Source organism: Aspergillus eucalypticola (assembly GCF_003184535.1).
Source record: "Aspergillus eucalypticola CBS 122712 chromosome Unknown BO83scaffold_18, whole genome shotgun sequence".
Lineage (NCBI taxonomy): Eukaryota > Fungi > Ascomycota > Eurotiomycetes > Eurotiales > Aspergillaceae > Aspergillus > Aspergillus eucalypticola.
The window spans coordinates 227,331-254,327 of record NW_020290292.1 but is presented as its reverse complement, the minus strand read 5'-3'; the positions used below and the strand labels follow the sequence as shown (position 1 = coordinate 254,327).

At 49.7% G+C, this 26,997-nt stretch overlaps 9 protein-coding genes across 9 annotated transcripts; 4 read left to right on the top strand and 5 right to left on the bottom strand.

Annotated features, from left to right (window-relative positions):
• Positions 1–221: 221 nt before the first annotated feature.
• BO83DRAFT_69462 (zinc-binding alcohol dehydrogenase family protein) lies at positions 222–1,454 on the bottom strand. The gene has a single exon (XM_025537539.1). It carries the CDS (start codon positions 1,360–1,362, stop codon positions 325–327), a length of 1,038 nt encoding a protein of 345 aa, XP_025386389.1. The 5' UTR covers positions 1,363–1,454; the 3' UTR covers positions 222–324.
• Positions 1,455–1,997, top strand: BO83DRAFT_69579 (uncharacterized protein). The gene is made up of 2 exons (XM_025537541.1): positions 1,455–1,716; positions 1,784–1,997. Exons 1-2 carry the CDS (start codon positions 1,547–1,549, stop codon positions 1,857–1,859), a joined length of 246 nt encoding a protein of 81 aa, XP_025386388.1. The 5' UTR covers positions 1,455–1,546; the 3' UTR covers positions 1,860–1,997.
• On the bottom strand, positions 1,960–3,106 carry BO83DRAFT_69555 (MARVEL domain-containing protein). The gene is made up of 3 exons (XM_025537540.1): positions 2,895–3,106; positions 2,523–2,789; positions 1,960–2,365 (listed from the first exon to the last, which is right to left on the bottom strand). The coding sequence occupies exons 1-3, from the start codon at positions 2,934–2,936 to the stop codon at positions 2,147–2,149; spliced, it is 528 nt and encodes a 175-aa protein (XP_025386387.1). The 5' UTR covers positions 2,937–3,106; the 3' UTR covers positions 1,960–2,146.
• A 2,507-nt stretch (positions 3,107–5,613) lies between these two features.
• On the top strand, positions 5,614–6,639 carry BO83DRAFT_69443 (phenol acid carboxylase). The gene has a single exon (XM_025537538.1). It carries the CDS (start codon positions 5,776–5,778, stop codon positions 6,292–6,294), a length of 519 nt encoding a protein of 172 aa, XP_025386386.1. The 5' UTR covers positions 5,614–5,775; the 3' UTR covers positions 6,295–6,639.
• Positions 6,640–6,984: 345 nt separating this feature from the next.
• BO83DRAFT_316632 (uncharacterized protein) lies at positions 6,985–7,847 on the bottom strand (the record flags this gene model as incomplete). Its single annotated transcript, XM_025527668.1, has 2 exons — positions 6,985–7,238; positions 7,304–7,847. 2 exons carry the CDS (start codon positions 7,845–7,847, stop codon positions 6,985–6,987), a joined length of 798 nt encoding a protein of 265 aa, XP_025386385.1.
• A 5,974-nt stretch (positions 7,848–13,821) lies between these two features.
• On the bottom strand, positions 13,822–15,281 carry BO83DRAFT_364165 (uncharacterized protein). The gene has a single exon (XM_025529602.1). The coding sequence runs from the start codon at positions 14,922–14,924 to the stop codon at positions 14,067–14,069; it is 858 nt and encodes a 285-aa protein (XP_025386384.1). The 5' UTR covers positions 14,925–15,281; the 3' UTR covers positions 13,822–14,066.
• A 142-nt stretch (positions 15,282–15,423) lies between these two features.
• BO83DRAFT_409426 (uncharacterized protein) lies at positions 15,424–18,884 on the bottom strand. Its single transcript, XM_025534132.1, has 6 exons — positions 17,829–18,884; positions 17,489–17,528; positions 17,254–17,318; positions 16,795–16,928; positions 16,694–16,711; positions 15,424–16,661 (listed from the first exon to the last, which is right to left on the bottom strand). The coding sequence occupies exons 1-6, from the start codon at positions 18,606–18,608 to the stop codon at positions 15,794–15,796; spliced, it is 1,905 nt and encodes a 634-aa protein (XP_025386383.1). The 5' UTR covers positions 18,609–18,884; the 3' UTR covers positions 15,424–15,793.
• Positions 18,885–19,190: 306 nt separating this feature from the next.
• tom70 (putative mitochondrial outer membrane translocase receptor (TOM70)) lies at positions 19,191–21,338 on the top strand (the record flags this gene model as incomplete). The annotated part of the gene is made up of 5 exons (XM_025533381.1): positions 19,191–19,503; positions 19,575–19,657; positions 19,731–20,502; positions 20,556–21,029; positions 21,091–21,338. 5 exons carry the CDS (start codon positions 19,191–19,193, stop codon positions 21,336–21,338), a joined length of 1,890 nt encoding a protein of 629 aa, XP_025386382.1.
• Positions 21,339–22,628: 1,290 nt separating this feature from the next.
• BO83DRAFT_69151 (FHA domain protein) lies at positions 22,629–25,533 on the top strand. Its single transcript, XM_025537536.1, has 4 exons — positions 22,629–22,951; positions 23,022–23,227; positions 23,305–23,437; positions 23,496–25,533. The coding sequence occupies exons 1-4, from the start codon at positions 22,936–22,938 to the stop codon at positions 25,241–25,243; spliced, it is 2,103 nt and encodes a 700-aa protein (XP_025386381.1). The 5' UTR covers positions 22,629–22,935; the 3' UTR covers positions 25,244–25,533.
• Positions 25,534–26,997: the final 1,464 nt, after the last annotated feature.

Genomic DNA, 26,997 nt, shown 5'->3' with positions numbered 1-26,997 from the left:
GTCGCAAGACTACTACTTAGTCCCCCCTCCAAACCCATAAATGCACGGCGTAGAGGTGACCTGGGTTCTAGACTGATCTTAGCCTCTAGCTACTGCTACTCATTCATGTCTGCCTGATACTCCCCCTTGTAAGGCTGCTACGCACGAATAAACTTCACCGATCTTTATAGGAGACGCCTAATAGGTCTTTCAGCCGTCGGGGATCCGTACAGCCAAATATAGGTGGATTAACTCCAACGATAACGCGTGGAGCACTCATATGGAAGCACATCTTCCCGTAGGTAGTAGCAGTCATAGCAGTCATGATTGCATATAACCACCAAGTCAAGCAGTCTCATCCACATTATACACCAATTTACACCCCCTGACCTTCCCTTCCCTCAAGAGATTCAATCCTTCAATGACACCCTGCAAGCCGCCAGCCCCAAGCTGCACAGGATGAGGAACAACCCTGCCATCCGCCAACAACTTGGCCGCCTTTTCCAACCACTCTGCCGCAAAAGCCCGATCCTCCGGTTTCGCAGGGATACGCCCACCCCGAAACGTCAACTCCTCACCGAAAACCGTATACCCCAGCGTCCAGCGACTACGCACATCCGCACGAGGCACCTTGCTATCTATCATCGCCGTATAATCACCGCCCTGGGAGCTCATAGCCCGTCCACAAAATGCCGCCGTCTCGTCTGTCGAGATGGTATCCAGCACCAACTTCAGACGATCCTGTGTAACGTCGCGGATCTTGTCAGCCGCTTCGGGATCCTTGTAGTTAAACACATGGTCGGCACCACGGCTCTTCACTAGCTCCTCAGTCTCGGGCGAACACGTCGTAATCACCTCGTACCCGGACAGCTTCGCAAACTGAATTGCCAGAGTTCCTGTGGCCGTCGCACCGCCGTAGACGAGAATCGGTTCCGGCTGGGCCAGAGGATGATCAAACGGTGCGAGCTGCAGGCTTTGATACAGAGATTGAGCAATGGTGCCCATGCCGACACCTAGGGTTGCAGCTTCCTGGAAGCTGAGGTTTTCCGGTATGGCGCACTGCAGGTCACCTGGAGCGAGGATGTACTCTGAAAATGCTCCATTGTAGGGGAGATTGGGGTTGCAGCCGCGAATGACGCCAAAGACGCGATCACCGGCCCGGAAGGGTTTCGTGACGCCAGGGCCAACGTCTTCTACAATGCCGGCGTAGTCACATCCAACAGTGACGATGGGAGAGCTTCGAAGGGCGGTTTTCCAGTCAGTGGGGTTAAGCGCGACGCTCACCACTTTGACGAGGATGCAGTCATGACGAAGGGTAGGCTTGGGCCAGTCACTCACCACGGAGATAGTTTCGGGAGCAGTGACGGCAATGGCTTTGACCATGGTGGTGATACTTAGGGAGAATAATGCACGGGGGCGGGGGAGATTATAGAATGGTTTTGTGTTATAAAGGTCCTAGAGAGCATGACAGATGATCGAGCCTTATGTATGTATCTGTCGAGAGGGGAAGAGGGGAAGTACTTGACTTCTCCGAATCAAATCATGCGGCGACTAGTGAGGAGCTGAAATGCAGCTTCCCGTGCCTCCGAAGTGGCCTGCCTGGATTTCTAAGCTGCTCGATCTAATTGCTTCTTCCCCGGTCGGCATATGGATTCTTCTCACATGGCGTCTCGGAGTATCTTCAACAGTTTCTCACCTCAAGAGCAGTACCCCGCCTACCTGCGTCATTAAAGAATTGTACGTTGTGGACGGGCATCTGACTTCACTTAATGACAGAAATAAATATCATCTGACATTTTGACAGTATCCAACAGCCTCGACACATTGGATCGATCGGTATTACAAACTATCAAATACATATCAATAGAACACACAATTAGAATTACACACAGAACTCCTTGCCCCCAATTATGATTATCCACAGCCGTAGTTCCTGGCCAAGTACTGCCAGAACTTCTTTTTTTTTTTTCTTGAAATTAGTAGTGAACGTGATGAGAATCGTTAGATTGGTTTCATCAGTCAAAAATTAGCGCTGTGTCCAATTGCATCTCATGTGATATTTGGTCCAGTCGCGCTTTGTCATTCGTTTCATTCCATTCCTGGGAGCGACATTTAGTTCGGTAAACGTAATCCCAGCCCAGGCGGAGAAGCGGATATGGACCACTGTTTAAACTTGAGCCATGCTGGGGCGAGTAACACCGCGAGCAGGACCGGTGCGTCCACGAAGGTTGACACTTGTCTGGCGGGACATGATGATCGACAGAATCATCGAGGCCGTGTAGCCAGCCCAGGCGAACCACAGGAATGCCGTCGAGGCCTGAGCCTCGCGGCAACGCTTCGTGCGGTTATGGGCACCGTTGGTGATTTCGTTGTTGAGCGTGTAGGTCTAGAGTAAGTATCCACAAGTCAGCGTTGCCCTAAGATCATACTACTGTAGTGCATCATCTTTTGGGAGGTGCGCGGGACGAAAAAACTCCACTCTCCACTTTTTAGTGGATAGTTTCCCCGACTGATAAGGCAGAAAATCATGCACCTATACGTACATCGTTGCTGCAGCTGTGGCATTCCAACTTCGCAGCCAGAGCAATGGCGGCTGTAAGGAACAGGATCGCATTGAGCGTGTCGATAGCGATCAAGAAGATTGGGTGGATGGCCCAGTCAATATTGATTGTCGCTGGGAATAGATAGAAGAGTGTGAACATCGAGAAAGCTGCAACAAACATGGTGTAGTTGATGGTCGCTGGATTCCCGGCGAATGCTTCAGCGATCATGTTACCGATCAGGGCCATGACGAGCAGAGTCCAGAGGAACTGATGCCATTTTCAGCGTTAGTCCAGAATCTCCAACTGCGGCACTTGCTTGCTTTGCAGGTCCAGCTAGAGCAGGTGCTCACGGCTCGAGAAAGATTGACATACCTCCCAGATCCGTAGACCGAGCTGGATAGCTTTGGCAACCATCTTGGTGGTGTGATCGGAATGTATTGAGTGATAGGGTGATGGTGATTGAGAGTTGACCGGGGGGAAGCGTGTCTGGCAGGTTTGTGCAGATTGTAGATTATCGATCTGAATCAGTAGATCCGGCACCGGGAAATTAATAAATCGGGACGAGAGACCATTAGTTAGACTGAGTGATAATTATAAGAATATTCATCTCCAGTGCGGGATGATCGGGCAACACGAACGATGACGATATGCGCCGGTCTAGGGATCTGCTACGTCATGCGCCGGCCCGAATCATGAAATCACCACCACTGCTGCACCATTGAAGTTTTCCACCACAGAATCGTCCAGCAAGTGGAATGGAGCGGGACAGCGGTCTAGGTGTTTGTCTTTTAGCACTGACTCGTAGTCCCCTTATGAACCCAAAGGTGCCCAGCCTGCCGCTGTTGGGCGCTTTTGCAGTTTGCTTCACGCATTCCCCATTCACGTTGAAAAAGAAATGCCTAACACTATTTTCTACAGATTTCCCCTCAAGGCGATCAAACGCTTCGTTTGATACATAGACAGCACCACTCTGCAATCATCACTTCCGAGGTCATCCGAGCATGAAACATTAATGCCGTCACCCATGGGCGGAGCCATTCAAGCTTGTGGTGGAATGCGATCCCCCATTAAGCTCTCCAACGAGTGGGCCTGCAAACTTTAAACGTTGTAGCTGAAAGAGCTTGTCGCTTCTCGACTGGCCAGCATGATGCCCGACCATAGAGCTTGCTGGATTTTCATGAACCACACATGCAGCAAACAGGAGCCAACAGATCCTTGACCGGATGATCTGCCTTGTGCCGCAAGTGTAATTGTTCATCCTCTTCCCGCAACCCTGAAAGGATCCCACCCACACACTCACAAGCCTAACCCCGCGCCTATGCCAGGTAAAGACTGTTAAAAAATTCAATAATGAATATCTAGCAGTCACACTCATGGGGAAGGTGGGAGCAAAAGAGCTAACATCTCCATATCTACCTTCCTATGACGGATAGCCCGCCGACTTCGCGCCGGTGGTACAAGACCCACAACCAGGCAGCCCGAAGGTCCAGCCCAATCTAAACTCCATCTGTGGTTGTTCCAAAATCGATCATTGGGATTGCGTGCCGAATTGCCTGGTTCGGTGTACAAGGCTTCTGGTGTCTTGAAAACTCAATTGGCGCCGATGTGATTGTAGGAGATGCTCCGGCACTTAATATATCTAGCATGTGGGCAGCAATTGGCGCAAATGTCCTGCGGAATGGTTAATCAATGTAATAGGGAGGATAATGCTAGCCGGCAATAATAGTACCCCAACGAGAAGCCATAGAGAAGATCAACTTAAGCACAGATCAACGGGCTTGGCACACCAGTGCCGAAAGATCTATATACCCGCCTTTCTGCTGGTAGCCAATCTCATGACGATTGAGATATCTGGAGGCAATGTTGGTATAGTAGCGGAGAACATTGCCGATTATACATTGCATATCTTTGGTTCGCTTCCTCTCCTGCGCTTTTGTGCTCCAGTCGTTCTTCCTGGTATTCAAGAGGTATCCTGGACGTAGGTATTCCGACTCATTTTTAGCATTGAAGAAGAAGAAGAAGCATCATTTGAACACCTGACAGTCCAAGATGCCAGTCTAACGGTTAACCAGCCAACAAGACAATAACGGTCTAGGCTTCAACACCAAGGACAGCTTAGCATAGTATCGTCCAATGTCCTCCAATTAGCGAACTAAGGGGAATTAGAGAGGAATGAATGATCAACTCCGGTATAGTAGACACGATAACTGCAAGAATGAACAACAGACTCCCCACGCACTCTTCATCTTCCCCGTTCAGGGATTACCAAGCATCACACGTGAGCAAGCATTCTTCAGACGCATGAATAGATATCATACTCGCTAGTTCAAAGCCTACCTATCTACTAGTATGGTAGTACAATATCTACATATACACAAAATCCACTACATCACCCCTATACACTTCGAACAGTGCACCATCCATTCTTAAACAATTGCATCTAAAGACCAACCAAACAGTCACATATCCACTAATCTACTGAACGCCATATATAACACAATGTATGTTCCACAACGCAATTACTAGCCCACAACTCACGCACACGTACCGAAAGAGCCGGCAGTAGCAAATCAAACTACTAAGTACCTAGGCTCTACTCAACCCATTCAATGAGCCTAGGCTCACAACGCCCGAAAGTTAAGCTTCCAATTGCCGAATCATTCTATCCCGCCTGACTACTACTCGATTCGCCACTGTCATAAGATGACCGTCGTCCTAGTAGTAGTAGTCCAGGTGGATCCATATTTCACCAAAGCATGGAAATCCACACAGGCAGCTTGGAATGGATTGGGTAGAGCCAAACGGCAAAACCGGCAAGAAAATACAGGACACAACCAACCCCTACCAAAGAAAAAAAAATAAAGTAAAATAAAATAAAGCGAAGGGGGGAGGGAGGGGGACTTCCGTCCCACTTGGGTCGTGATGTCATCGCTGTCAACTCGGGAGAGATCCCCGGCAAAGCAAGCAAGCAAGCAAGCAGAACAAAAACTATTGAAGAAGGTACCGGGAAGGTGGATGGCAGTTACTACTGGATCAATCTTATAGGGGATATATATACGAGGAAGAACCTATATATATAAAAGGTAGTAGTGGTGGTAGTGATCAATATTCGCAAACTTTGTGATTGAGATTCAAATTGAAACCATAAAACAAAATCCTGTACTACGGTAGTTGGTTTCATTCACAGAACATAACTATCACCATCATCTCACCTCTCATTCCCATCCCACATCCACATCCAAAAGTATCCATCATGCCAGTCGTTCCTTCGCTGAAAGACACCCCGTTCGACACCGATATTCGCGACCGTCATTTGATATACGATTACGCCGCGCAGGACGCCCAAGGCAACCCCGAGAAATGGCGCTATGAAATGTGGTTTTATAACGAGGACCGCATCGTCTATGCCATCCATGGCGGTCCCATGGCCGGCCGAAAGAACTTTCAAACGGCCACGTACCAGTGCATTCGACCGGGCGAGCTCTGGCAGTGCAATTGGCTTGAGGAGACCGGTACCATATGTTCGCTGGTGTACGACATCCCACGGAAGCGCATCACCACGTTGCTGGGCTTCTCCAAGGGACATTGGGAGGAAGCGGAGGCGGCTCACGGCGACAAGCGGAATGCGAAGGATCTGGAAAGATGGAGGGGGTTGGCCACGATTGGCAAGCAAACGGATCGGAAGCTCCTGAGCGAACAAGCAGACATCCTCGAGGATTTCCGAGGCCCTGGTGATTTGGAGCCGATTGACATGGAATGGCCGACTTTATAGGCGAGGCAAGTTCGCGGGAACGTACGCACCGCAAGAGGGGTATGCGGTTTAATGGGGATTGATTAGAGTAAGGGGGTTTAGTGGTTGTTATTCGAAATGGTATTCTATTTTGTGCTTAGTTCGCTAATTTCCAGTATACCCTTTAGGATCTTGACGTTTCACTAGCAAACATGCAATGCTTGTCTCGTTCGTCTTTCTTTCATTTGGGTGTAGATGTTTTACCCCTTTCTGTGCATCTGTATTAATTCACCGGGGTTCACGGAGGGGAAAGAAGTCGGTCGGATTCTAGAAGACATCAGGTGTCGGGAGCCGGGTCATCATCCGTAACCGTTGGCCTTTCCCTCAGATGTCTTCGCAGCGGCATATATCACAGCAGCTGACCTCTCAATGACAGACGGGATAATTCACGTCTGTCGCTGTATCATGTCACCAATCTTCGGGTGCCTCGTTTCTTCCTGTCGAAGTGCATCACAGAGCTGTGTCATATAATGTCCGGTAACGGTGGGCACCCTGCTGTTCGTCGAAACCAACCCAGGTCAGGCACAGCTCGTGCCGAGAAATCTCAGTCAATGTGAGATATTTTTGGTGTAATAAGATAGTTGGTGGGTGATTCTCCAAAATTGTGACGGGCATATTCCTTGCGTTCATTCTTGTCGGTTGATTTGCCAAAAAGGCGGGGTGAACCATAGGTCAGGAACCTTGACTTGACGACGAACTGCCCGAAGACGGGGCCTGAGTGCAAACGAGCTCCAATTGTATATCGTCCACATATTGGGGGGGATGGCCGTTGTAGGATGGAGCTCTGCTAATAATGGCCACTGCAACTTGAGCTGCTTGGTCATTGGCAGTCATGTTATCAATGAACCAAGTCTTCCACGGTTCACTGCTAGACCCGGACGTCTGGAGGGTTGCAATTCGTGTGATATCGGTTTCTTGAGCAAAAGCTTTCTTTCGTCAGTAAAAGAGATTCAATAAACAAGAGGTAAAGCAAACACCGGAGCCAACATACAAATAGAGGGAATGGCAGCGACGTCGAATAGAGGTGGAGGGCAATTGGAGAGTACGGGCTGGTTGATGAGCATCTCACTCAAAACCGTATCCAGAGGGTCATCGTAGTAACTTCCACTGGTAGTGAGTCCAAACAAGGCCTGCTTCAACAAAGTGATCAAGTCGTACGAGCACTGTGCGCCCCACACGCCATCGCAGCCATTGTTGGAACCCGACGGCGTTCCGGTAAGATTTCCCACTCGCAAGGCAATCTCGGAGGTGCGGTTGGAGTTTATAACAGAGTTATTGAGATGAGCACTGTATCCAAGCCAGAAGCTGACTTTAGTCATAGGTTCCTGGCCTTTTCCTCGAGAGTTGGCATCAAATCCATAGTAAAGGTTGAGGCTCTCCTCAAACAGAGGCGGGAAGTTGAAGGAGACGGCAGTCTGAGCCAGTGCATCAAGACAGCTGCCACTCCAAAATGAGCAGAACTGAGCTATTGCGGGCGATCCAAAAACAAGTAATAGAACGAAGGCATTTACACAAGATCGGAGGGCTGCCCCCATTCCAGTAGGGCCGGCCATTTGGTACCACGAACGGTCGGAAATCGTGCTGAGAAGAGAGACCGATCTGCTTCACAGACACAATAATGATTCAATGGGATCCGTTGAGCGGGTGAAGACCATGCTCATAACCGTGATTCGGTGTATATCAGGGTCGATTAACAGGCGGTGGGATAGGTGGTCGCTTGGAGATGGTCAGGGTCGGGAGGCGGTCGCCTGAATCATGCCAGAACTAGATTTGCTATAAACACATAAAAGGCGCGGAACAAGACGGATTCGCAGAAGTCCAGAACGGTCGTGTAATATTCTCAAAAGTGTATAAGACGAGTTCAATTCGGTTATTCGCTTGTTATGGACAGTAGATATGTGTAGGGTTATTCGCGTTCGCAGCCGCGACGATCGGGTGCAGAAGTCGCGACAGACAGGGCGGCAGGATGACGGCTTATCGGTAGATATGGTAGGGAGGTAAAGGAGGTACTCGTTCAGAATTGAAGGATACTTGAAGGCTATCAAGTCAAGGCTGGAAGAACAGACCGGGCCGTGGGGGTGCTGGCGGTTGGAAGACTGCTCAAATTGTCCCTGACGCTAGGACCTTTGTTAGAAATGGTAGGGAGGGGGTGGTGGTGGTGGGAGGTGATGAGCGACGGTCAATGATGGGTGTGTACGGAGCGACAGGGGCCGATGGTCGGTTGCGGAGAAGGAATCAAGCAGAGGTATTTAGCCAGAGAGTGAGAGTGAGAAGGGGGTAAGCATAAGGTAATCAGGGTGTGATTGCCAGTAGAGAGAGGGAGAGTGAGTGAATTAGTTAGCAGTAGTGAGGAATTGGAGGTCAAGTCGGAAGGAGTAGTAGTAGTAGTATGATGCTGCTCCGTCCTGGACAGATTATTCTTTTCTTGCCAGGGCGAGTTGGACTGTCTTGCCCGTGAAACAAGGCGTGTGGATACGCATGGGGATTGGTCCAAGGTGCCTGGCTTTCGGCGACTCCCTGACTTCCCAGAATCCTCGAGGCATTCTTGGCGCTGCCCGGTCACCGACGCTAACTGGCAGCCCCCGCATACCTTGTGCCGAATGCGGTAATTCCGGAGGGTAATCCCGCCCAGGGTCGCAGCAGGGAGCCAGTCACAGGGCCCATTCACCACATATTTCGGGACTGGCGCCGCTCCTCCTCTCTCCTCAGGGGCCAATAGACTCGCTTATGCTCCAGCCACCATCGTAACTAGGAGGTTAGGTGGTATTTTATTTTCTTTCTTCCCACGCCCAGTGACAGTCAAAAAACGCGTCTTTAGTTAAATACTTACTGAGTAACTAATTATCTAGCTGTGCGCCTGGTGAGATTTCCTTCCTGACTCAGGGTCCAAGTTGTCTCCATATAACTAGCTAACCAACAAGATACTAGTAGTTGATCTGTAGTGCTGATGAGCAGCGTCGGTGTGAACCTGCTCGGACTGCTGTTCTGTGTACGGTCGGTATCTCGTATCTCAGGTATTGTGTGGTAGTTCATACCAAGCCCCGTATTAGAACCAGCGTTTGAGATGATTTCTTCTGATTATTTTTATGATTATTACCCTTATTCTTTACGGTTTGGGAAACACTATGATCTTCCGGTTTCAGGGTCTGGTCACTCAATGCGACTAATAATATTACTTATCTAATATCTACCTGACTATAGTGGCCGGTAGCGGGTCCTAATCACAAACTGGTGATAAATTACAATTTCTTTTTTTGGGACGCTAACTAATACGCTTTTGGCTTTTTTCCACCATCATTCGGACCCTCCGGTGACATCGAGAATGCTTCAAGACCTGCCTTTCGACTCATTCGGAGCTCCCTCCGAACACATGTGCTTGATGATTTGTCCATCTCCATTTCCCACTTTTCGAGGAAGTAGTCAAGGCTCAACACATTGTCTCACCAACCTCCAATAAACGTTTCCCTGAGAGCACAACAGTACAATACAGTAGAGCGGAGAAAATCTGCTCGCAGGGGTATATTGAAGGACCGGCACATTTAATCTACACTTTACAGTGGACGGCTTGTGAATTATTATTGACACTTCGGCCGGATTGTCCACTAACCCAATTTGGTCCTGTCGCCCGTGAACTTTTCTGGCCTTACTTTCATCAATCCCTCGTGTTCTGCGGTAAACGTCGAACAAGCTTTTTTCATCCATCTGATAGTAGTTTATAGGAGAATTCTGCAGAACCCTGCTGAGCTGTTAGATAGGCTACACTAGCAATTGTGGATGACTACCAGCGTGTGTTCAGGTCTCACGATTCTTTCGGCCTCGGATCCGCCTACTCAGTTCGTACACAACGGTTCCCGAAACTACCAAAGACTAGATGCTCTCAGTCTGATACCTGGTATTTCCCATGAACCCACTCACTCACGCCTCGATTACTATGTTTCTGGGACAGATTAATTTACCCCAAGTACGGTGAGTCTGCCAATATCTGAACAGTCAATGGTTATATGCCAACCGCACGTGGCTAGCGTATCGGCATATTGGCCTTTCCCTCGTCTACTACTAGTATAGTATTGCTTTTGCCAATCAATGCGCCCAGTCTCGGAGGTTTTTTGCTGCATGGCGCGTTGTGATAAACACCTACTCGAACAAGCATGGCTAGAGTATAGTGAGTTCAGCGATACAGCCCAGAGCTCAGGCCATGCCCGCAGGGTCTCGTTGTAACGAGAAACGGACTCAACACGGATAAACGTCGGATGTCCGAACACCCTTGATTTCGTTATGCTTTAGGTCAAGTGTAATGGTTGCCGGAGGAGTCACTCTGAAGCACGCCGCTGGTAGAGTGAGGCCCAGATATCGCACCAATGGTATTGGAGGAAGGCCCATAGGCCAATTTATCACAGTGATATTATCGTTATAGGTGAAGTGAGGTGAGGTTATTAAGTGTCCATACAGCTAGCCAGCAAGACAAGCTGACCCGAGGCTAGCTATAACCTATCATGGCTTTCCCAAATTCTCGGCATAATCATGAATGCCAACGAGCTATAGATTTACCTTTTGATCTACAGGATGGTTGAGCGTGGCGGGTGATCCTACCAAAGCTACTGTTGCGGTAGCTGCCGATGTTACCAGCTATCAGAACCAAGCAACTCAAGACGTCGAACTTTTGTATCACATGCTACTACAATGTCAATCATCCACTCTATCCGATAGATGAGACGATGTCTGGAACGGTAGACCGTTTTCCATTGCAAAAGCTCAAAGAGGGGGTTTGTTGATTGTCGGAGAACCGTTAGTTAGCCTGACCGATACGACTAGCGCGGTCCCTCGGCGAGATCCACTTTCCCTTCAGTACTACGGATTAGTGGTCCCTGATACACTCACTCAACTCAACTCACAGGCACACCACACTAGTGGCCATCTACTAAACTAACAGTACTAAAGTAGCCTGCCCAACTTAGCGTCTTAGCCAGCAAAGTCCCTGATTTTCCCTGCCTTCCCCCTGTTGCGATGGGGTTCGACCTACAAAAATAATTCCATCCAATGGTTAGTACTTACTAGTGGAATTTTCGGGGTTGCACTTTTGGGGTTCTTTTCGACCATCGTAGCTAAGGAACAAGGGCCACTAGTGGCCGCTATGAAGATTTCCGAGCAATGAGCACTGTTCCTTCAATGGAACCCCCGAAATTAATTCGTTTGGGTTTGTTGCTTTTCCGCTCAACACCCCCACCTCTCTCTCTCGGGCTCTCTCTCTCTTCATAGCTCATCGTGTGCTGTTGTTGGGTCGGCTATTGCCGCTGTTGCCACCAGTGGGTAGGTGGGTAGGATTTGGTTTTTGGGTTCGCTTTCGCTTGCGGAAAAAGTCTCTGTTTGTATGCATGCATGCAATGTACGTAGGGTAGCGATCGATTGCAGACCATTTTCACTTTCTTTCGTTCTTCATTCATCACTTGGTACACACCCCCACACGCCTGTATAGTAAGAAGAGGCGTGTGATATGTCTACTACCTCACTACTCCAGTATGAAGTGGTCAGACACTGCTTATCTCACTGCAAGTGAACAGGCAGAGAAATAGAACAAGGAATAAGTAAATTCCAAGCATTCCGTCCTCCCCAAAAGAGCTTGTGATGGGTCTCAGTCTACCCTAATTGGAAATGAACCCAAAAGAAAAAAAAAAAAAAAAAAAAAAACAAGACCCTCGGTGGCGGCTTTTTTTAATACTTCCCATGTGGAATCAACCCCAAGCTGACACTTCCTTTTCCCTTTTTCACTAGATAGTGATTGAACTAACACTAAGTTGGACTGAAATTGATCCCTGGTTTTTAGAGCCACCATCAGTACTTACTACTTTAGTGTCTACCACTAATCAACCAACCAACCCGGCACCATCCCGAGGGGCCCAAGCGGCCAGTAAATACCAAGTAGATAGCAGCACTACTCCGTCACTTCGTAAAATTTGATTATTGTTTCGCATTTGCTGCTTATCAATTACCTCTCTCAACTAACTAAACTAACTATGATGTCTTTCCAAAGAAAGAGGTGGGGTTGGGGAATTTGTTCAACCCTCCCTTAGTTTCTTTCCCCCCTTCCCTAGTTAGTTTCCCTTTCCCATGGACCGAAGGGATGGATGGATGGGTAGTTCGAGAAAAAAAATATGCAATGACATCAGTGATGCCCATCCCTGATCACCCACGAACCCGCATTCCAAACATCCGCGATCTTCTCTTTTAGGGATAGTCTGAATGCATCATTTCTACTACGTACTACATACTTACACAGTAGGAGGCACACACACACACTCTCTCTCTCTCTCTCTGTCTCTGTTGGTTTACTACTTACTTAGTTAGTTACCATACTATGTGCAACTAACCACCTGATAGATAGTCACAGTACTCAGTTATCTACTACTTACTTCAGTCAGCCGATAATCTATCTGTTAATGTAGGTATCATTGAAATGAAATCTATACCATTCCATTCAAGAGAAAGGGTTGTTCATTCATGCATTCATTACATGCATGCACATTGAGAGCTGAGAGTCCTAGTCTATCTACCCCTCTCCTCATAATCCCATCCCATCCCATCTCATCTCATCTCATCTCATCCCGTCTCCCAGGATCAGGGATCAATTAAATGAAATGCCATCCATGTACGTAGTTCTAACTAACTATGCGACAGTAATGCCTATGAGGTCATCCATCCGGAATGCCCTAAATAACTACTAACTACATTCTCCAACCATCGATCCATCTGCCTGCCTGCCTGCCTGCCTGCACTATCTGACTGACTCGCTCGCTCGCTCGCTCGGCCAACCAAAGCATGTGGGCTCTCTCTCTCGGGTATGCTTGCTTGCTGCCTAGTCAGTCGCGAACCCCCCTACCCATATCACCAAGTAACTAAATTTAATTTATTCTAGTTTCTTTTTAGATTAGAGAACAGTTCGTTTCCAATCCATTCACAACATACCTAAATGCCACTGGTCATTAGTAGATAGATCCATCCGATGATCTTGGCTGCCTAGGATAAGGGGGAAAGAAAGAAAGAAAGAAAACTCCTCCTCCTGTTCTTCACACTTCCTTTCGCTTCGCTTCCGGTTCGTTCGAAGAACTCACTCACTCACCCACTCACTCAGCCTCGGGATTCTCGGAAGTGGGTGGGCTGGTGGGTGAGTGACAAGGGACTCATTCCGGAATACCTTCCCCTCTAACTTCCTCTCCTCTTATCGTGATATTATAATCGGGGCTTAGCATGGTAGTATAGTACTACAGGTAGATACTAAGTTCAGCAGCTGCCTAATACTGCCAAGTTGGAGTATTTTTTTCCCAAAAAACAATTGGACCATACTTGGTTACTTCGGTTAGAGGTTGCCTGTGGGTTCGAGCTTTGCCTTTGTCGGATTGTCTCCCGACGTCAATTGAGTGGTTATGAACATACCGATGGGACAGAGGGAAGTCTAAGGAGTCAAAGAAGACGAGATGGGGAGCTCATACCCCATTTTCATATTTGCTGTGGAGTCTTAACTAGTTAGCGGGTGCTAAATACTACTATGGTACTATAACTTCCTATGTTCGTTGCTACCCCTTCGTATCCTGATAAGCACATACGAACGGTAACAAGTGCAAGTCTACGGGTTCCATCGGCAAAAGGCCCTCTATACGAGGTCGCGTGCCTTGGAGATGTCTCTCACAACCCTTTGATCTTTCCTCCATTGTCTGGGTTTCTTCTGCCTGATCTATAAAAATAGATCCCACAGTATACCTTCACCGACGCTGCATAGTCGAGGTGTGCCTCAGTCTCTCCAGTGCTTCAGCGCGCTCTCTGAGTATTGACGCATATCCCTCGATCGTTTTCATCAACCGGCGAATCTTCTCCATTTCTCGAGCCCGATTCTTGTTCGCAATAGAGACCAATTTGCGTGCCGTTTCAACCTCGGCCACCTCCATGTCTGTCAATCCACGCGTCTGGCGAGACTGATGACTGTTTTTAAGGTTCTTCGTGATGTTGGTGACCTTGGTGACAGCTTTTACAAGGGGTAACATAAATATCATGTGCGACGTAAGCCAGGAAGCATTCTCAGGTGTAGCGCCTCGATGGCCAAAGACCACGTCCATGGCCGCCGCCCGCTGCGTAAACCTCTTGAGACTATGAGCTCCCTGGGGCACCGGCGCCACGTTCTGCTCCCAGTCGAAGTACGGGAGCTTCATACCATTGCTATCCCCTTCGTCGCAGGAACGGTCACCGTTCTTAGACTCGGTGTCTTGTCTCGTCTTCATCTCCTTCCAAGTCTCATACATCCACAGCTCTTCCGATGTCAGCTGGCTCATGGCCACGCTCTCCGGGTCGCTTTTCGATGGGTATGTTGCTAGTTTTAGTCCCGTGAATAGTGCGAGACTGTTTCCTTGCTCGACTATTTTAGCTAGCTCTTCAAGCTTCGTGCAAGTCGTTTGAAGATCATCCGTCTCTGTAGGCACAGGTAGGAATCTGAAACCCTCGCTTACTTGTGTACCGTCCGCAAAAGGCGTAACCGGATCTTCATATTCATGCTTCACTCCATGGCGTTCTGGTGCTATCTGAGAATCATAAACGCGTACCCCACGCGTCGGTAGTTGCCGTTCCATCTTCCGGTGTCGGGTCTAATCTATGTAGGGATTCCTGGGGTGTTTGGATGCGGACAATCTGAAGACAGGAACCGAGATAGTACAACAGCTTATGAGCCAGCTGGAATAAATCGTTTCATGTTAGTTCCTGGTAAAAGGTTCATGGGCTCGTGTTTAGTCCGCAGGGGTCACACCAACTCATCCAGCTGTTCAAGGAGTTTCTCACGGAAAGGATACCACGTTCTGGTTCAGGTCGTGGTCACGTGCATTTCCTGACCGTTCGTCTCTGATTATTGGCCGTCGTCTCCTGCAATCAATTGATTGCAGTCCCTGCTGGCAAGCTTCGATGGCGTCCGGCAGACTATCTCGCGGTATTTGGTAACCAGAGGATCTTTCAAGGGTGAGAGACACTCTTCCGTGAAAGGATGGCTGGGCAGAAGTCAAGATGAAGTATCAGTGAGGGAAGTGTAAGCCGAACAGGGCTTTCAAAGAAAGCCAATGTGGTCGTCTTGGGAGACATGCAACTACAGGAAATAGAAGCAAGTGAAAGAAGTGAATGTGAATTGCATCGATATTGTACAGAGGTGCAACCGAATTCAGCAAGAGTATCCGACTGGCCGCCCTTTCCTAATATACACAAGGTTTTGATCCGTGACGTTTCTCGTTGTATACATGGTGAGATAATATGCAGGTGTCAAAATAGTCAGAAATTTTTTCAGAGTATGACCCTGAATGAAATGAAAAGAAAAGTTTCAGAAGGGTAGGAGATTGTCCGTCAAAAGCAAGAAAGAAATGAGAGTCCCCCAAAACGCCAGAGCTCCACGCTTGAATGTCGCACATATATTTCCCGTGTTGGTCGCCTTTTCTCCAGTTCGATGAGAAGTTCAGAATCAATTGTCGTCATCTTGAATAGACGCGTGCCCATGGCCGGATAGCCAAACTCGCTTCCAGGGACCGCCCTCAGGCCCGAACGCTGCTTCCCGATCTTGACGCATCCCTTCGAGAACACCTACGATACCGCCATTGCGCAAGCGCTCAAGGACCACGTTCATACCCTGCTTACTCTTGAGCACGGCATCCCGCGTGCGGTTCAATCCAATCAGCTCAATCGTGCGTTGGATTCCCGCAGTGGACAGGGAGGTGAAAAGGCCTCTTTTGGGAGCTTCTTCTTCGTAATCCCCGGTGTGATCGCTACTCGGCTCCGTCTTCCTTCTGCCTAGCAGTTTTCCTTGTCCGAATTTAGAGCGGAAAGTGACTGTAGTGCGCACCGTAGTCTGCTCGCTTTTCTTGTCGTCGAGGGAAAGCCCTTCCAGAGTGCCGAGCGGACCTTCGGGCTGACGCTGGTAGAATTGCTTCTCGACCACGCTCAATATCCCAGTCCATTCCATGTTACGAGATTCCGTCTGCATCCAGCCCTCTTTGGCGTCCACAACAGTCGTTTCGAGGATATAGCTCTGGCCAGAATTGTCTGAGCCGCCAATCCCCTTGGGGAGGAGTTTGAGGATTCCCGAGGGAACCTTGGATTTCTTGAGGAGGAGGCGAGTGGTGTGGAGACGCTGAGTCGTCGGATCGACATAACGGTCAATGACATCGGTGGTCAGCACATGGCGAGAATACGGGTTGGGATAGCGAAGGAAGTAGGCCAGCGACACGGCCGGGAAGGAATAGTCGTAGGTGAAGACATTCTCGAAGAATTTCATAATTGCGAATGATGCATACAGAGTGGATCGGATAATTGAAATGAGGAAGTTACACCAACTTGGGGAAGAAAGAGGATGGAACTGGAGCACAGGGTGGCGTTGGGGATGCTGCTTGGTTTAAAGTGAACTGCAGTGCTCGCCTGCTCAATCGCCTTTCTCAGTGGCCGGACGAATCTGCCCGAGCCTCCGACTGGGAAGAATTTCTGTCAGCTTCTGGCCGCTCGCCGCTAAGCCTGTTTGGTAATGCGGGGATGGGCCGGTGCATCATCTGATTGTCTCCCGACTGGCCAATCATCGTGTAGTACTTAGTAGTCCTCCCGGTTTTCTTCAGCTACAAAGCACTACTATAGACCAGGACTGTGTGGCAGACAGCAAAGTCTTTGCTGATCCTCGTATGATCATACTTGAGGTATCGAATTTCTGACGTCAGGACAATCACTCTGCTTGTGATAGTAGTAGTATTCCAAAGACAACGGAACTACTAACCAGCCATCCTCCGCCATTTTATATATCCGGGTTGTAAGTATATACTGGTAGTGATAGTAAGTATCTCCAACTAGTTGATTATTCCACATATAGTACTGTACATAGTTCCAGCAATAGTATTTAGTATTACTAGTAGTATAACTTTAAGTACTTCAATCACTAACCATAACTACTACTAGTGCCGAGTTGTGACGAAACGGAGGAGCCATGACAGCCAAGCTTTTTGGACCTAGTACCAGTATGATTAGTAGTAGTAACAGGCTAACAGCAGAGTACTTAATAGTAATACTCACTGCTAGTCACACTCAATTGTATAGCATACTATTAGTATGAGGGGTAGTTACTCGGTAGTACTACTACTGTAGTAGTGAGCACCCAGTTCGGACTCCATAGAGGTACTAGCATAATTCAACAGTGCTCTGCCTGTACTATTTATGCTCTATCTCATAACAACCTTTCGTCATAGCAGGGTGCAGTACAGTCGGAATCATACGTGGCCCTGCAATATAATGACAATAGGTGCGGAGCACTATTTGGTGCTTTTATGCATAAGATGTGTCAACAAGTGTGACACATGTCTGCAAGCTCATACGCCTACATGATCGATAGGGAAATCCTCGTCTCTCACACGGTCGGGGCCCGAGATAACCGGGTGTTATCCTCGACTCTACTCGGAAATCCATCTATTGTCTGGCTTAGATAGACGTTAGGCATGTGGCTCGTCGATTCCTCTTAGTACAATCTGACCGCGGATGAAACCTCGGACACCATTGCTGAGCCAGCACTCCTCGCCATCCACTAGGTCAGTAGCTGCAATTGTATCCTCGGCGCAGAATCCCTGTGCTAAAGCATATTGCCTCGTTGTACCCGCATTGCCACCGCTGGAAAGCGGCGGTGTAATCCAAGCTGGCTTTCCCTCCCCGTCCCTCGTATCTCGTCGCCTGAAGTATGGTGTTGTAATGCTTCCTTCCATGATCTCACCCGCCGGGTTTACCAGAAGAACTTCCGCAGGCTCTACAAAAGAAACTATTCCCGATCGGAGTCGTGCAGCTGTGTAGAAGTCGCGAGCCGTAGTCTTGTGTGTGGTGAAAACGGATGGGGATATGCGTTCGGAATCGATGTATACACGCCAGGCAGTGGACTGAAGGTTCGTTTCGGTTGGAGTTAGATAATTCAGCGGATTCATTGACGTCGTCGGGTTGACCTCAACCTCGCAAGTGCCCGTGCTATCGAGGAGAATTCGGAGGCGCCATGGCTTGGTGTTGTCCGGAATGAAGGTGTTAAGAAACTCGACGAACTGATTCGTGTCTTGTTTCAGGAAGGCGAGAGCTTTTCCCCAGCCGAAACATGCCGCTGCATTTCGAAGGCGTTCTTGGTGGTAAGGGAGGAGATAATACGGTGTGGTCAATGGATCGGGTGTTGTTCTAGCCGCTGCCCGCTTGCCTATCGTTGAAAGAGCAGGATCGTAGCGTAGAGACGATATGATTTTGAAGTCCTGTGGCAGCACTTCCGAGGCCATTTTTTGCCGTCGCGGCAATTGCGACCGAGGGTAGTAGACAAGACTGGCACTTGTAAGTATGAGCTAGACAGAGCACCGAGCTGTTAGCAAGTGATAGCCGTGCTGTTGGCACCTCGGCAAATTAGACGGTCGCACACTAGAAAAAGGGGGTTTGCGCAATTGAGAAGATTGATTCGCGCCAGCCTGAGCTATGTGAGATGGTCATGATCCAGCACAGAGGACGAGACATTGGTCCCATTTGCCTTGGAATCACGGATGATGATGTTGTGGAGAAAGCAGGAGCTGACGGAGCCCATCCCCTTGCGGCGAGTGTGATTGGCCCAAACCAGCTCGGAAAGCCCGCTGCGTCGCCGGAACCTGAACATCGCAACGCATAACTTTTCAAGCCGCATCTCTCCTCGCTCTCTCCCAACCCCAAGACAAGTTGTCCGCCCTGCCGACAAGCACTTGCTCTGCACTCAGGACCGTCCGTGCTCCCTATCAATTCCCTCCCAGGCCCATTTGCTGTCACGGTGCTGACCGAGATCACTCGTAGATTTATAGGAAAAGCGATAAGAAGACGGGTTCCTCTGTCGGGTCATCATGTCAAGCCAGTCGCCATTGCCACAGCCTACGAAGAACGTCGTTCTTGACACGACTTCTCTTCCCCCATCTTCATCAGCATCAGTTTGGGACCGCATCTCGAAATGGGTGTCGGAAAATAAGGCCCTTGTTTACACCATTGCCGGTGTTGCTGTGGTCGTGACCAGCGCGGGTGTCGTCTACTACCTCTCCGACTCAGGTCGGACTACCCCGGCCCCTTCCACAGAGAAGAAGAAGAGCAAGAACCAGAGAAGAAAGGAAAAGAAGAAGGCAGAAGAGGAGAAGAAGGCCAAGGCTGCCTCCGTTCAAGAGGGTATGTTGAAGAGAGCCACACTCTGCCTCTCTCGTCGACAAGCATCCGATTCGGGCTGACGATCTCCTTAGAGCCTGCCGCAAAGAAGACGGAGGAAGCCTCTGAAGAACTCCCAGAAGTTGACGAGGAATCAGTTGCACAGCTGTCGGAAGAGGTAAGTCTTTGGCCTTTTACGATGGAAACACCCCCAGGCGCCGATACCGCAAATGCTAATACCGGATTCAAAGACAAGGAAGGCTTACGCAGCCAAGCTCAAGGCTGCTGGAAACAAGGCGTATGGCTCCAAGGACTATAACAATGCCATTGAGCTCTACGGAAAGGCCATTCTCTGCAAGCCCGATCCGGTCTTCTACTCGAACCGTGCCGCCTGCTATAACGTTCTGTCGGAGTGGGAGAAGGTCGTCGAAGATACCAGTGCCGCTCTCGCCATGGACAGTGAGTACGTCAAGGCCCTGAACCGGAGAGCCATTGCATACGAACACCTGGAGAAGTTCAGCGAGGCTCTTCTTGACTTCACTGCCAGCTGCATCATCGACGGCTTCTCCAACGAGATCAGCCGTGTTGCTCTGGAAAGACTCCTGAAGAAGGTTGCCGAGAGGAAAGGAAAGGCCATTATCGAGGCGAAGGGCAAGAAGCTCCCTAGCCCGACCTTCGTTTCGAACTATCTCCAGAGCTTCCGCCCCCAGGCACTGCCCGAAGGCCTCGATGAGTCTGCGGATCTGAGCGACGACTCCGGTAAGGGTCAACTCCGCAAGGGTCTGCTTGCAATGGCCCTGAAGACTGGTGATGGCTACGAGGAGGCTGCTTCTGCCTTTGAGAAGGCTCTGGAGCTCGGAGACTTGGGTGAATACGAAGCCCTTGCTCTTAACCTGAGAGCCACCTTCACCTATCTCGAGGGTAACGCTCAGGCCGCATTGTTGGACCTCAACAAGAGTGTTGAGCTGCAGCCGTCGTTGGTTCAGAGCTACATCAAGCGTGCCAGCTTGCACCTCGAGCTCGGTATGTTAAACGCCCTCTTCGTTTGGTAGATGCTTTGCTGACAGGTCGAAAAGGAAACAAGGACGCCGCTGCGGACGACTTCGAGCTCGCCATCACCCACAACAAGGATGACCCCGACATCTACTACCACCGCGCCCAGCTTCACTTCATCCTCGGAGAGTTCGCCGAGGCTGCTAAGGATTACCAGAAATCTATCGACCTCGACCGTACTTTCATCTACTCCCACATTCAGCTTGGTGTTACGCAGTACAAGATGGGCTCCGTTGCGTCCGCCATGGCCACTTTCAGAAGATCCGTGAAGAACTTTGAAGAAGTGCCTGATGTCTACAACTACTACGGTGAACTTCTCCTCGACCAGCAGAACTTCTCGGAGGCAATTGAGAAGTTCGACAAGGCCGTGGAGATGGAGAAGCAGAGCAAGCCTATGGGTATTAACGTCCTGCCCCTGATCAACAAGGCTCTTGCCTTGTTCCAGTGGAAGCACGATTTCCAGGAGGCCGAGAACCTCTGCCAGAAAGCTTTGATCAGTAAGTCCTGCGAACCTTCGCTGTAAAGTGGAGAGATCTTGGAACACTAACAGGCTTGCAGTCGACCCCGAATGCGATATCGCCGTAGGAACGATGGCCCAGCTTCTGCTGCAGCAGGGCAAGGTCTCGCAGGCCCTCAAGTACTTCGAGCGCGCCGCTGAGCTTGCTCGTACCGAGGCGGAGATCATCAATGCCATCTCCTATGCCGAGGCCACCCGCACGCAGCTGGAAGTCCAGGAGAAGTACCCCCAGCTTGCTGCCCGTCTGCAAGGCATGGGTGCTGGCTTTGCCCCCCCTCCCTCTCTGTAAGATTGAGTCCTGATATATCATTATTTACACCCGTCAAGACGCCAAAAGACGTGTACGACCTAATCTATTTTCCCTCATTCTCTTCTGTCTTGGAATTCCGGTGGTTGAAGCGTTGCAGGCCGTAGCTTATGCCTGGTCTGCTCTGGTAGGTGCATGGGCGCCTGAACCATTCATCTGTGTGTATTTACTATAAGGACTTCTTTTCTTTTTCTTTTTCTTCTTTTTATTTCTCGATTTATTTGACGTCTGGATCTTTTGTTTTCATTTTGTGCCGATATACTGTTTTATCTCCTGTTGCGACCGTGTTTCCATTTTTCTGTTTGCGAGATGGTTTTTCTCCCCCCTCTCTGTTTGTCTCCAAGCTCTCTCCATTGGTTCTGGGAGGGGCACACTGGGCTCTTTTATCGAACAAGAAATGCGGGCATGATGAGAGATGAGAGAGGTCTGCGGACCGGAAGATACACATATACTTTCTATCCGGCATGTCGGTTTGGGAAGAGGGGCAAGCACGAGCGATGTATGTATGTACCATAGTATAGGGAAAGCCAATCGTGGGATGAATAACTTCAAGTCAAGAACGAGTTAAAGTAAATGATGGGTGACAGGTCGGGTCGAATGAGGGGGGAGATAGATGGCAAGTCACTGGATCACCATTTTGAGTATTCAATCTTACCTCTCCTGTACTCCGCCCGACTAAACTAAAAGGTGCTGGTCCACCTGACGGGTATTTCCCCCCACCCGTCGGCCTATCAGCACTCGCTCTCTCGCCCGCATCGGCGTCATCCATCTTGTCCGAACATGTTATCGTTCGACTCATCTAGTCCCTATCTGACACTCATTCAACAGCTTGTCTGCTGAGTGATGCCTCTCCTACTTCTTTCTCCATCTTTCTTGTGAGTGAGACTCTGTCTCAGTCCCTTCCGAGGTGTGTTAAACTACCTCTTTCACTTTTGTTGCGTGAACCAAACCTGAGTGGTAGTAAGCTAGGTACGGCCCCTTCCTACTTATTCTTCTTATCAATACACTATGAATCAGCGCCCTCTGCCTGATCGCCGTCAAACCCCCTTCCCTGCAGGCAATATCTGGGGACTGTCTAGGCTGCCTCTGACATTCACTGCTGGGACTAACACTTTGGTACGATTTCATAGCCAGTGACTTTTCTTCTACGTTTCCCGGGTGCCTGACAGCGACCGCCCATTGATTGACCTCAGGCTGATCCCATCGGGTCGGTCGTATGCTCCTGCCCCTCCTACCCAAAGCTTCCTTGGGTTCCCCCGTTGGCAGCCTCGTCAGCCTGCTGTAAACACCTCATCACTTCCCTGCCTTTCCCCTCTCGACGCTATCGTGGTCTTCATCTACCTTCAAAGGCTACACTCAGATCCGTCTTTCATTCTCTGCCGTTTTGTTGGTTGATGTTGATGCTGAGTAGGTAAGCGCTCAGGCAGCCTGTCAGGTTTCTGGCATCCAGTCTTGCCGTTCAAGCGCTGGGGAGTCTGAGATATAAGACACTGATACCTTGGTTCGATCCAGACTGCACTGCACGTCTAAATAACTGTCGCTCTATCTCTCTGTGCTGACGGCACCACCACTTATCACCATGCCTGCCACACAGGGTAAGTGTCTGCTCTGCACCAGTCTATACGCACCGAAGCCAAATCGAACTAATACCTGTTCTTCGGGCAGCTATTGTGACTCTCCGCCCTTTGTCCGTATCCGATGATTTGCCATATCGATCCCTAGAGTTCACTTCTACCAATAACCCAGTCAACATTGGTCGGGCTTCTAAGCGTGAATCAAAGAATCTTATCCCCGCCAGAAACAATGGATTATTTGAATCGAGGGTCATGTCACGCAACCATGCCAAGCTATGGGTGTGCTTCGACAAGCAGGTATGTTCTTCTATATGGCTATCATCTCAGCTACAGGTAGTTGGGCTTCAGGCGAAAATAGGCTGAACTTTGTTTAGCTTGTCTACATTCGTGACGGTGGGTCGATGCATGGTACCTGGATAAATGGGAGGAAAATCCCAACAGAAGAGGACTCTGTCATCAAACATGATGACGTGGTCACCTTTGGCTCCACAGTGTATCGTGGCTCTGGTGAGTCTTGCCCGACTACTGAGAAAGGTACAGATGGGTTATTGACGTGTCATATAAGATACCTTCCCTCCACTAAAAGTTCGTTGTGAAATCGAATGGCCTGACCCTTTGTATGCCCCATGTGTCCCGCCTAGTTTGAGCAGTGCTGACACCATGGACAGCCAAACAACCGCCCTTGCAACCAATACCTTTTGTGTTCCTGATGATGATGACAGTGATGCAAAAGAAGATTCCGTTCCTATGGTGGTTGCATCCGACAGTGCTTCCGAGATTGACAACTCCACCCCCGATTCAGATTCAGACGACCAATCCGTCATGGAGGTTTCGTCGCCTTTGACGTCCCCTCTGAAGAGGGACGACGCAAGAAATTCCCACGTGGGTGCCTGCTCAGATACAGATCAAGTGGGTAGACATGATGGCCAGCAAGGATCCCAATTGAGCCCTATTGATCTCGAGCATGGACAACATGAACAGCCTCTGGTAACTCCCCGGATGACCCCACCCTCCGTCATAGATCTTCTCGACGATCCAAGTAACGCGGCTCATGATTTTGATGATTTCATCCAGGAGGCGGACAGTGCGTCTGCAATGAATACCTCTGACGACGAGGATTCCAGCTGGGGCGAAGATGACTATGCTGGTTCGGATGACGACAAAGATGACGAGGTTGATTCCCAGTTGTCGTTCAGATCCAATGCGGAACAGTCCCATGAAGATGAGGAGTCTGTGAGATCGAGCAGCCTTCATGTTCTGGGGATTCGCGACTTGATAGCATCAGAGGCGAGCTATGCTGTGGAGGAAACAAATGCCCGCTTGCCATCTGGAAATGATGCGTCCAGGCCCGAATTCAACGATCGAAATGGGGAGGATATGGCATGTGACGCTGAGACGTGTGAGCCGGAGTTGCTCGCCGTTAGGGATTCCACATCAGATCTGCGTTCTGAGAGCACTGGCCCTTCCAGAATAATTTCGACCGAAGCTCCACCGCCGCCAATCTTATTGCAGCCAACTCTATCATCTCCATACGGAAAGACAGTCGATCGTTCGCTACCTAGCTACCAGAGTAACCCGCCAATGATGCACATGGACTGGTGGAATCCACGAACCACTGCAAACACTTCATACTCCCTGCATATTCCCCCAACTCCGCAAGTGCCTTACGCTGACGGACCCTTTGTCAACAACGAGTCGTTCCTGCTTGGTGAGACTGATCCTACTTGTAACCGTGGAAATGATTCAGTCGTTGCGTCTATGGCTATCCCTGGGATTATAAGCCAGGAAGCAGCTTCGAGCGACGGACAAGAAATCCAGGAGACACCCATGCCTCAGAAACAGCCAGATCCCAATCCAACACCATTGCCACAGATGCAAAGGTCCGAGACAGGATTAGATAGCGTTCCCGCAAACAAGCCACTGAAAAGGAAGGCGGAGGAGATTGATGGCCCGTCTGGGAGTTCCGAGGTAGACGTTGCTACTTATCATCGAAACGGGGTTGACTCAGCTGTGACAAGCGATAGCCAATCGTCTGACCAAGAGACTTGCTATCCGGATGCTCAGCCACAGATGCCAACGGACCAACTGGAAATTCCATCCCAGTTGGCAGAGCTAGACAGTGCGAAGGAGCTGCCGTCAGTTGACGACTCCATCAATGATGCCGAGACGACCGCACCTCCTACAAAGCGAGCAAAGACTTCTAGTACGGGGAGGTTTGCCAGCCATGCTGCAAGTGCTGCTTTGGGTGTAGCCATCGGTGCTTTCGGTACTATCGCTGCGTTGGCGTCGCTCCCCCCAGATTACTTTCAGTAAAGAACAGGAGTTGTCCCGGAATTGGCCGTTCGCTTTGGAAACTATGCGCTTCTGCTATGAAACACGGTGCTTATGAACCACACCGAGTACGTGGTGCTATCGGCGTTCTCTTCTCATACCTTTCCGGATTGGGATATGGCGGGTGCTGCTTCTCTGGCTCTTTTCTTTTTCTCTCTTCCTATCTTTCTTTCACTTTTCCGATGTTTAGTATTTGGGCCTGTTTCTCGCTGTTTCTTATCTTCCTGCTCTAATGGGCTTCTTCAGAACCGAGGTACAACCAGCCAGCCCCCGCAAACCTGGATGTAATTATTGTTCTAGCAAATAATACAGCCAGTTCTTCCGGTGGCACACTAGTTAGTGTTGTTCCGGGGTGGATGAGACGGGCCAATGTAACCACGGCCGCAAGGCAGGCTCTTCTCGCTCTCATGATCGGTGGGCCGGCTTTTAGTTATGACCGGGGGGTCATACTGATTCTTCCTGCTGAGCGGAGCTTATTGGCCTATTGGCCTATTGGCTTGGTGACCGCCATGAAGTCGACCATGACCACCACGTCGGCGCCTCTATCAAGGCTTTTCGTTCGTTACTTTCCCCCTCTCTCCCTCTCTCTTTCTGTCTCTGCATTTTCCTCTTGATCCTGATCTGCCGTAGAGGAGCTGCTACCGCTTCTTCTTCTTCTCCACCTTCCCTCCCCTCCTTTACTTCCCCTCATTGTCGGGGTCGTCGTGCACCCAGAGTAGAACTTATCATTGAAGGGCAACAACCATTGAAGGTGTCCGACCGTTCGGCCGGCCAAGTTGCCGTACGTCACTCTTTCTTCCTCCTCCCAGCTTTGCTTTTCTCTGTACGACAAACGGTGCCTCCAGCAGCAGTTCCACTCCGTCAAGCGCGCGAGTCGCATCCAGTTTCCCTGGGTAGTGTCCCTGTCCCGTGGCCGTGCCTTGAGTTCAAGGTTGGAACTCCTTCGCCTACCCTGCTTTTGCTTTTTCTCCTTCCAGGGATCTCTATCCCGGCCAGCACTTTTCCTGTGAGTCGGGCAGGTTAACAATGGCCACGATTATGTGCCCTAATAAAATTCCAAGTTGGGTCGTCAGTCGTGCGCGTGATGTCTGCCGGATACTTGCAGCTCACCGACCATTGATCTGACTGAGACCCAACTTTGCCGTCCTCCACTCCTACCTTACCTGTAAGCCACCCAACCTTGCATATTTTCTTCTTTCTGGTTTTCGTTTCATTTCTTTTCTTTGTCCACAAGTCTCTTCGGTTTCCCTGACTGTAGGATCCACCCGTGACTGAAACGGAAATGGACCACATGGATGGCATTGTCACTGGGGTTGTTAGCCATCCTTCGCCTCGGTCTAGGATCCCTGAGTAAGGGCAGATCGGTCCCTTGAAAACCACTAGGGCTCAAGTAGGTGTTCCGTACTCCGTACCTGCGGCAGAAGCATCAAAGTCGAGCAAGTTTCCCGCCATGAACTGCGTGAGTTCCAACCGCAGTTCGAATCCCATGATATGGACAGGGATTCTTATAACATGTGACCAATCCGCAGACGCAGGCCACTCAAAGAACCTCCAGGATCTTCGGCCATTGGTCCAGGCAAGAAAATTTCCTTTGCCTTTTAATGAGGACGACGCAAGATTAATGCCCCCAAAGCCGAGCAATCATCGCTGCACTGCAGTTGCGATGGAATCGCCATCTTCCTTTCCTTTCCCCTCCTGAGAAGTGAGAACCGGATACCTGCAGAAATCGGGAATGA

What these genes read in the sequence shown, in the direction of transcription:
- BO83DRAFT_69462 (XM_025537539.1), bottom strand. Translation starts at nt 1,362, where the DNA reads ATGGTCAAAGCCATTGCCGTCACTGCTCCCGAAACTATCTCCGTGGTG.
- BO83DRAFT_69579 (XM_025537541.1), top strand. Translation starts at nt 1,547, where the DNA reads ATGCAGCTTCCCGTGCCTCCGAAGTGGCCTGCCTGGATTTCTAAGCTG. An exon ending in ACCTGCGTCATTAAAGAATT is followed by an intron (nt 1,717 to 1,783) that starts GTACGTTGTGGA and finishes ACATTTTGACAG; the next exon opens with TATCCAACAGCCTCGACACA.
- BO83DRAFT_69555 (XM_025537540.1), bottom strand. Translation starts at nt 2,936, where the DNA reads ATGGTTGCCAAAGCTATCCAGCTCGGTCTACGGATCTGGGAG. An exon ending in TCGGTCTACGGATCTGGGAG is followed by an intron (nt 2,790 to 2,894) that starts GTATGTCAATCT and finishes AAATGGCATCAG; the next exon opens with TTCCTCTGGACTCTGCTCGT. An exon ending in GCCACAGCTGCAGCAACGAT is followed by an intron (nt 2,366 to 2,522) that starts GTACGTATAGGT and finishes TACTTACTCTAG; the next exon opens with ACCTACACGCTCAACAACGA.
- BO83DRAFT_69443 (XM_025537538.1), top strand. Translation starts at nt 5,776, where the DNA reads ATGCCAGTCGTTCCTTCGCTGAAAGACACCCCGTTCGACACCGATATT.
- BO83DRAFT_364165 (XM_025529602.1), bottom strand. Translation starts at nt 14,924, where the DNA reads ATGGAACGGCAACTACCGACGCGTGGGGTACGCGTTTATGATTCTCAG.
- BO83DRAFT_409426 (XM_025534132.1), bottom strand. Translation starts at nt 18,608, where the DNA reads ATGGCCTCGGAAGTGCTGCCACAGGACTTCAAAATCATATCGTCTCTA. An exon ending in GTTTCATCCGCGGTCAGATT is followed by an intron (nt 17,529 to 17,828) that starts GTACTAAGAGGA and finishes GTTATGAGATAG; the next exon opens with AGCATAAATAGTACAGGCAG. An exon ending in AGCACTGTTGAATTATGCTA is followed by an intron (nt 17,319 to 17,488) that starts GTACCTCTATGG and finishes TACTGGTACTAG; the next exon opens with GTCCAAAAAGCTTGGCTGTC.
- BO83DRAFT_69151 (XM_025537536.1), top strand. An exon ending in GGGTGTGCTTCGACAAGCAG is followed by an intron (nt 23,228 to 23,304) that starts GTATGTTCTTCT and finishes AACTTTGTTTAG; the next exon opens with CTTGTCTACATTCGTGACGG. An exon ending in CACAGTGTATCGTGGCTCTG is followed by an intron (nt 23,438 to 23,495) that starts GTGAGTCTTGCC and finishes GTGTCATATAAG; the next exon opens with ATACCTTCCCTCCACTAAAA.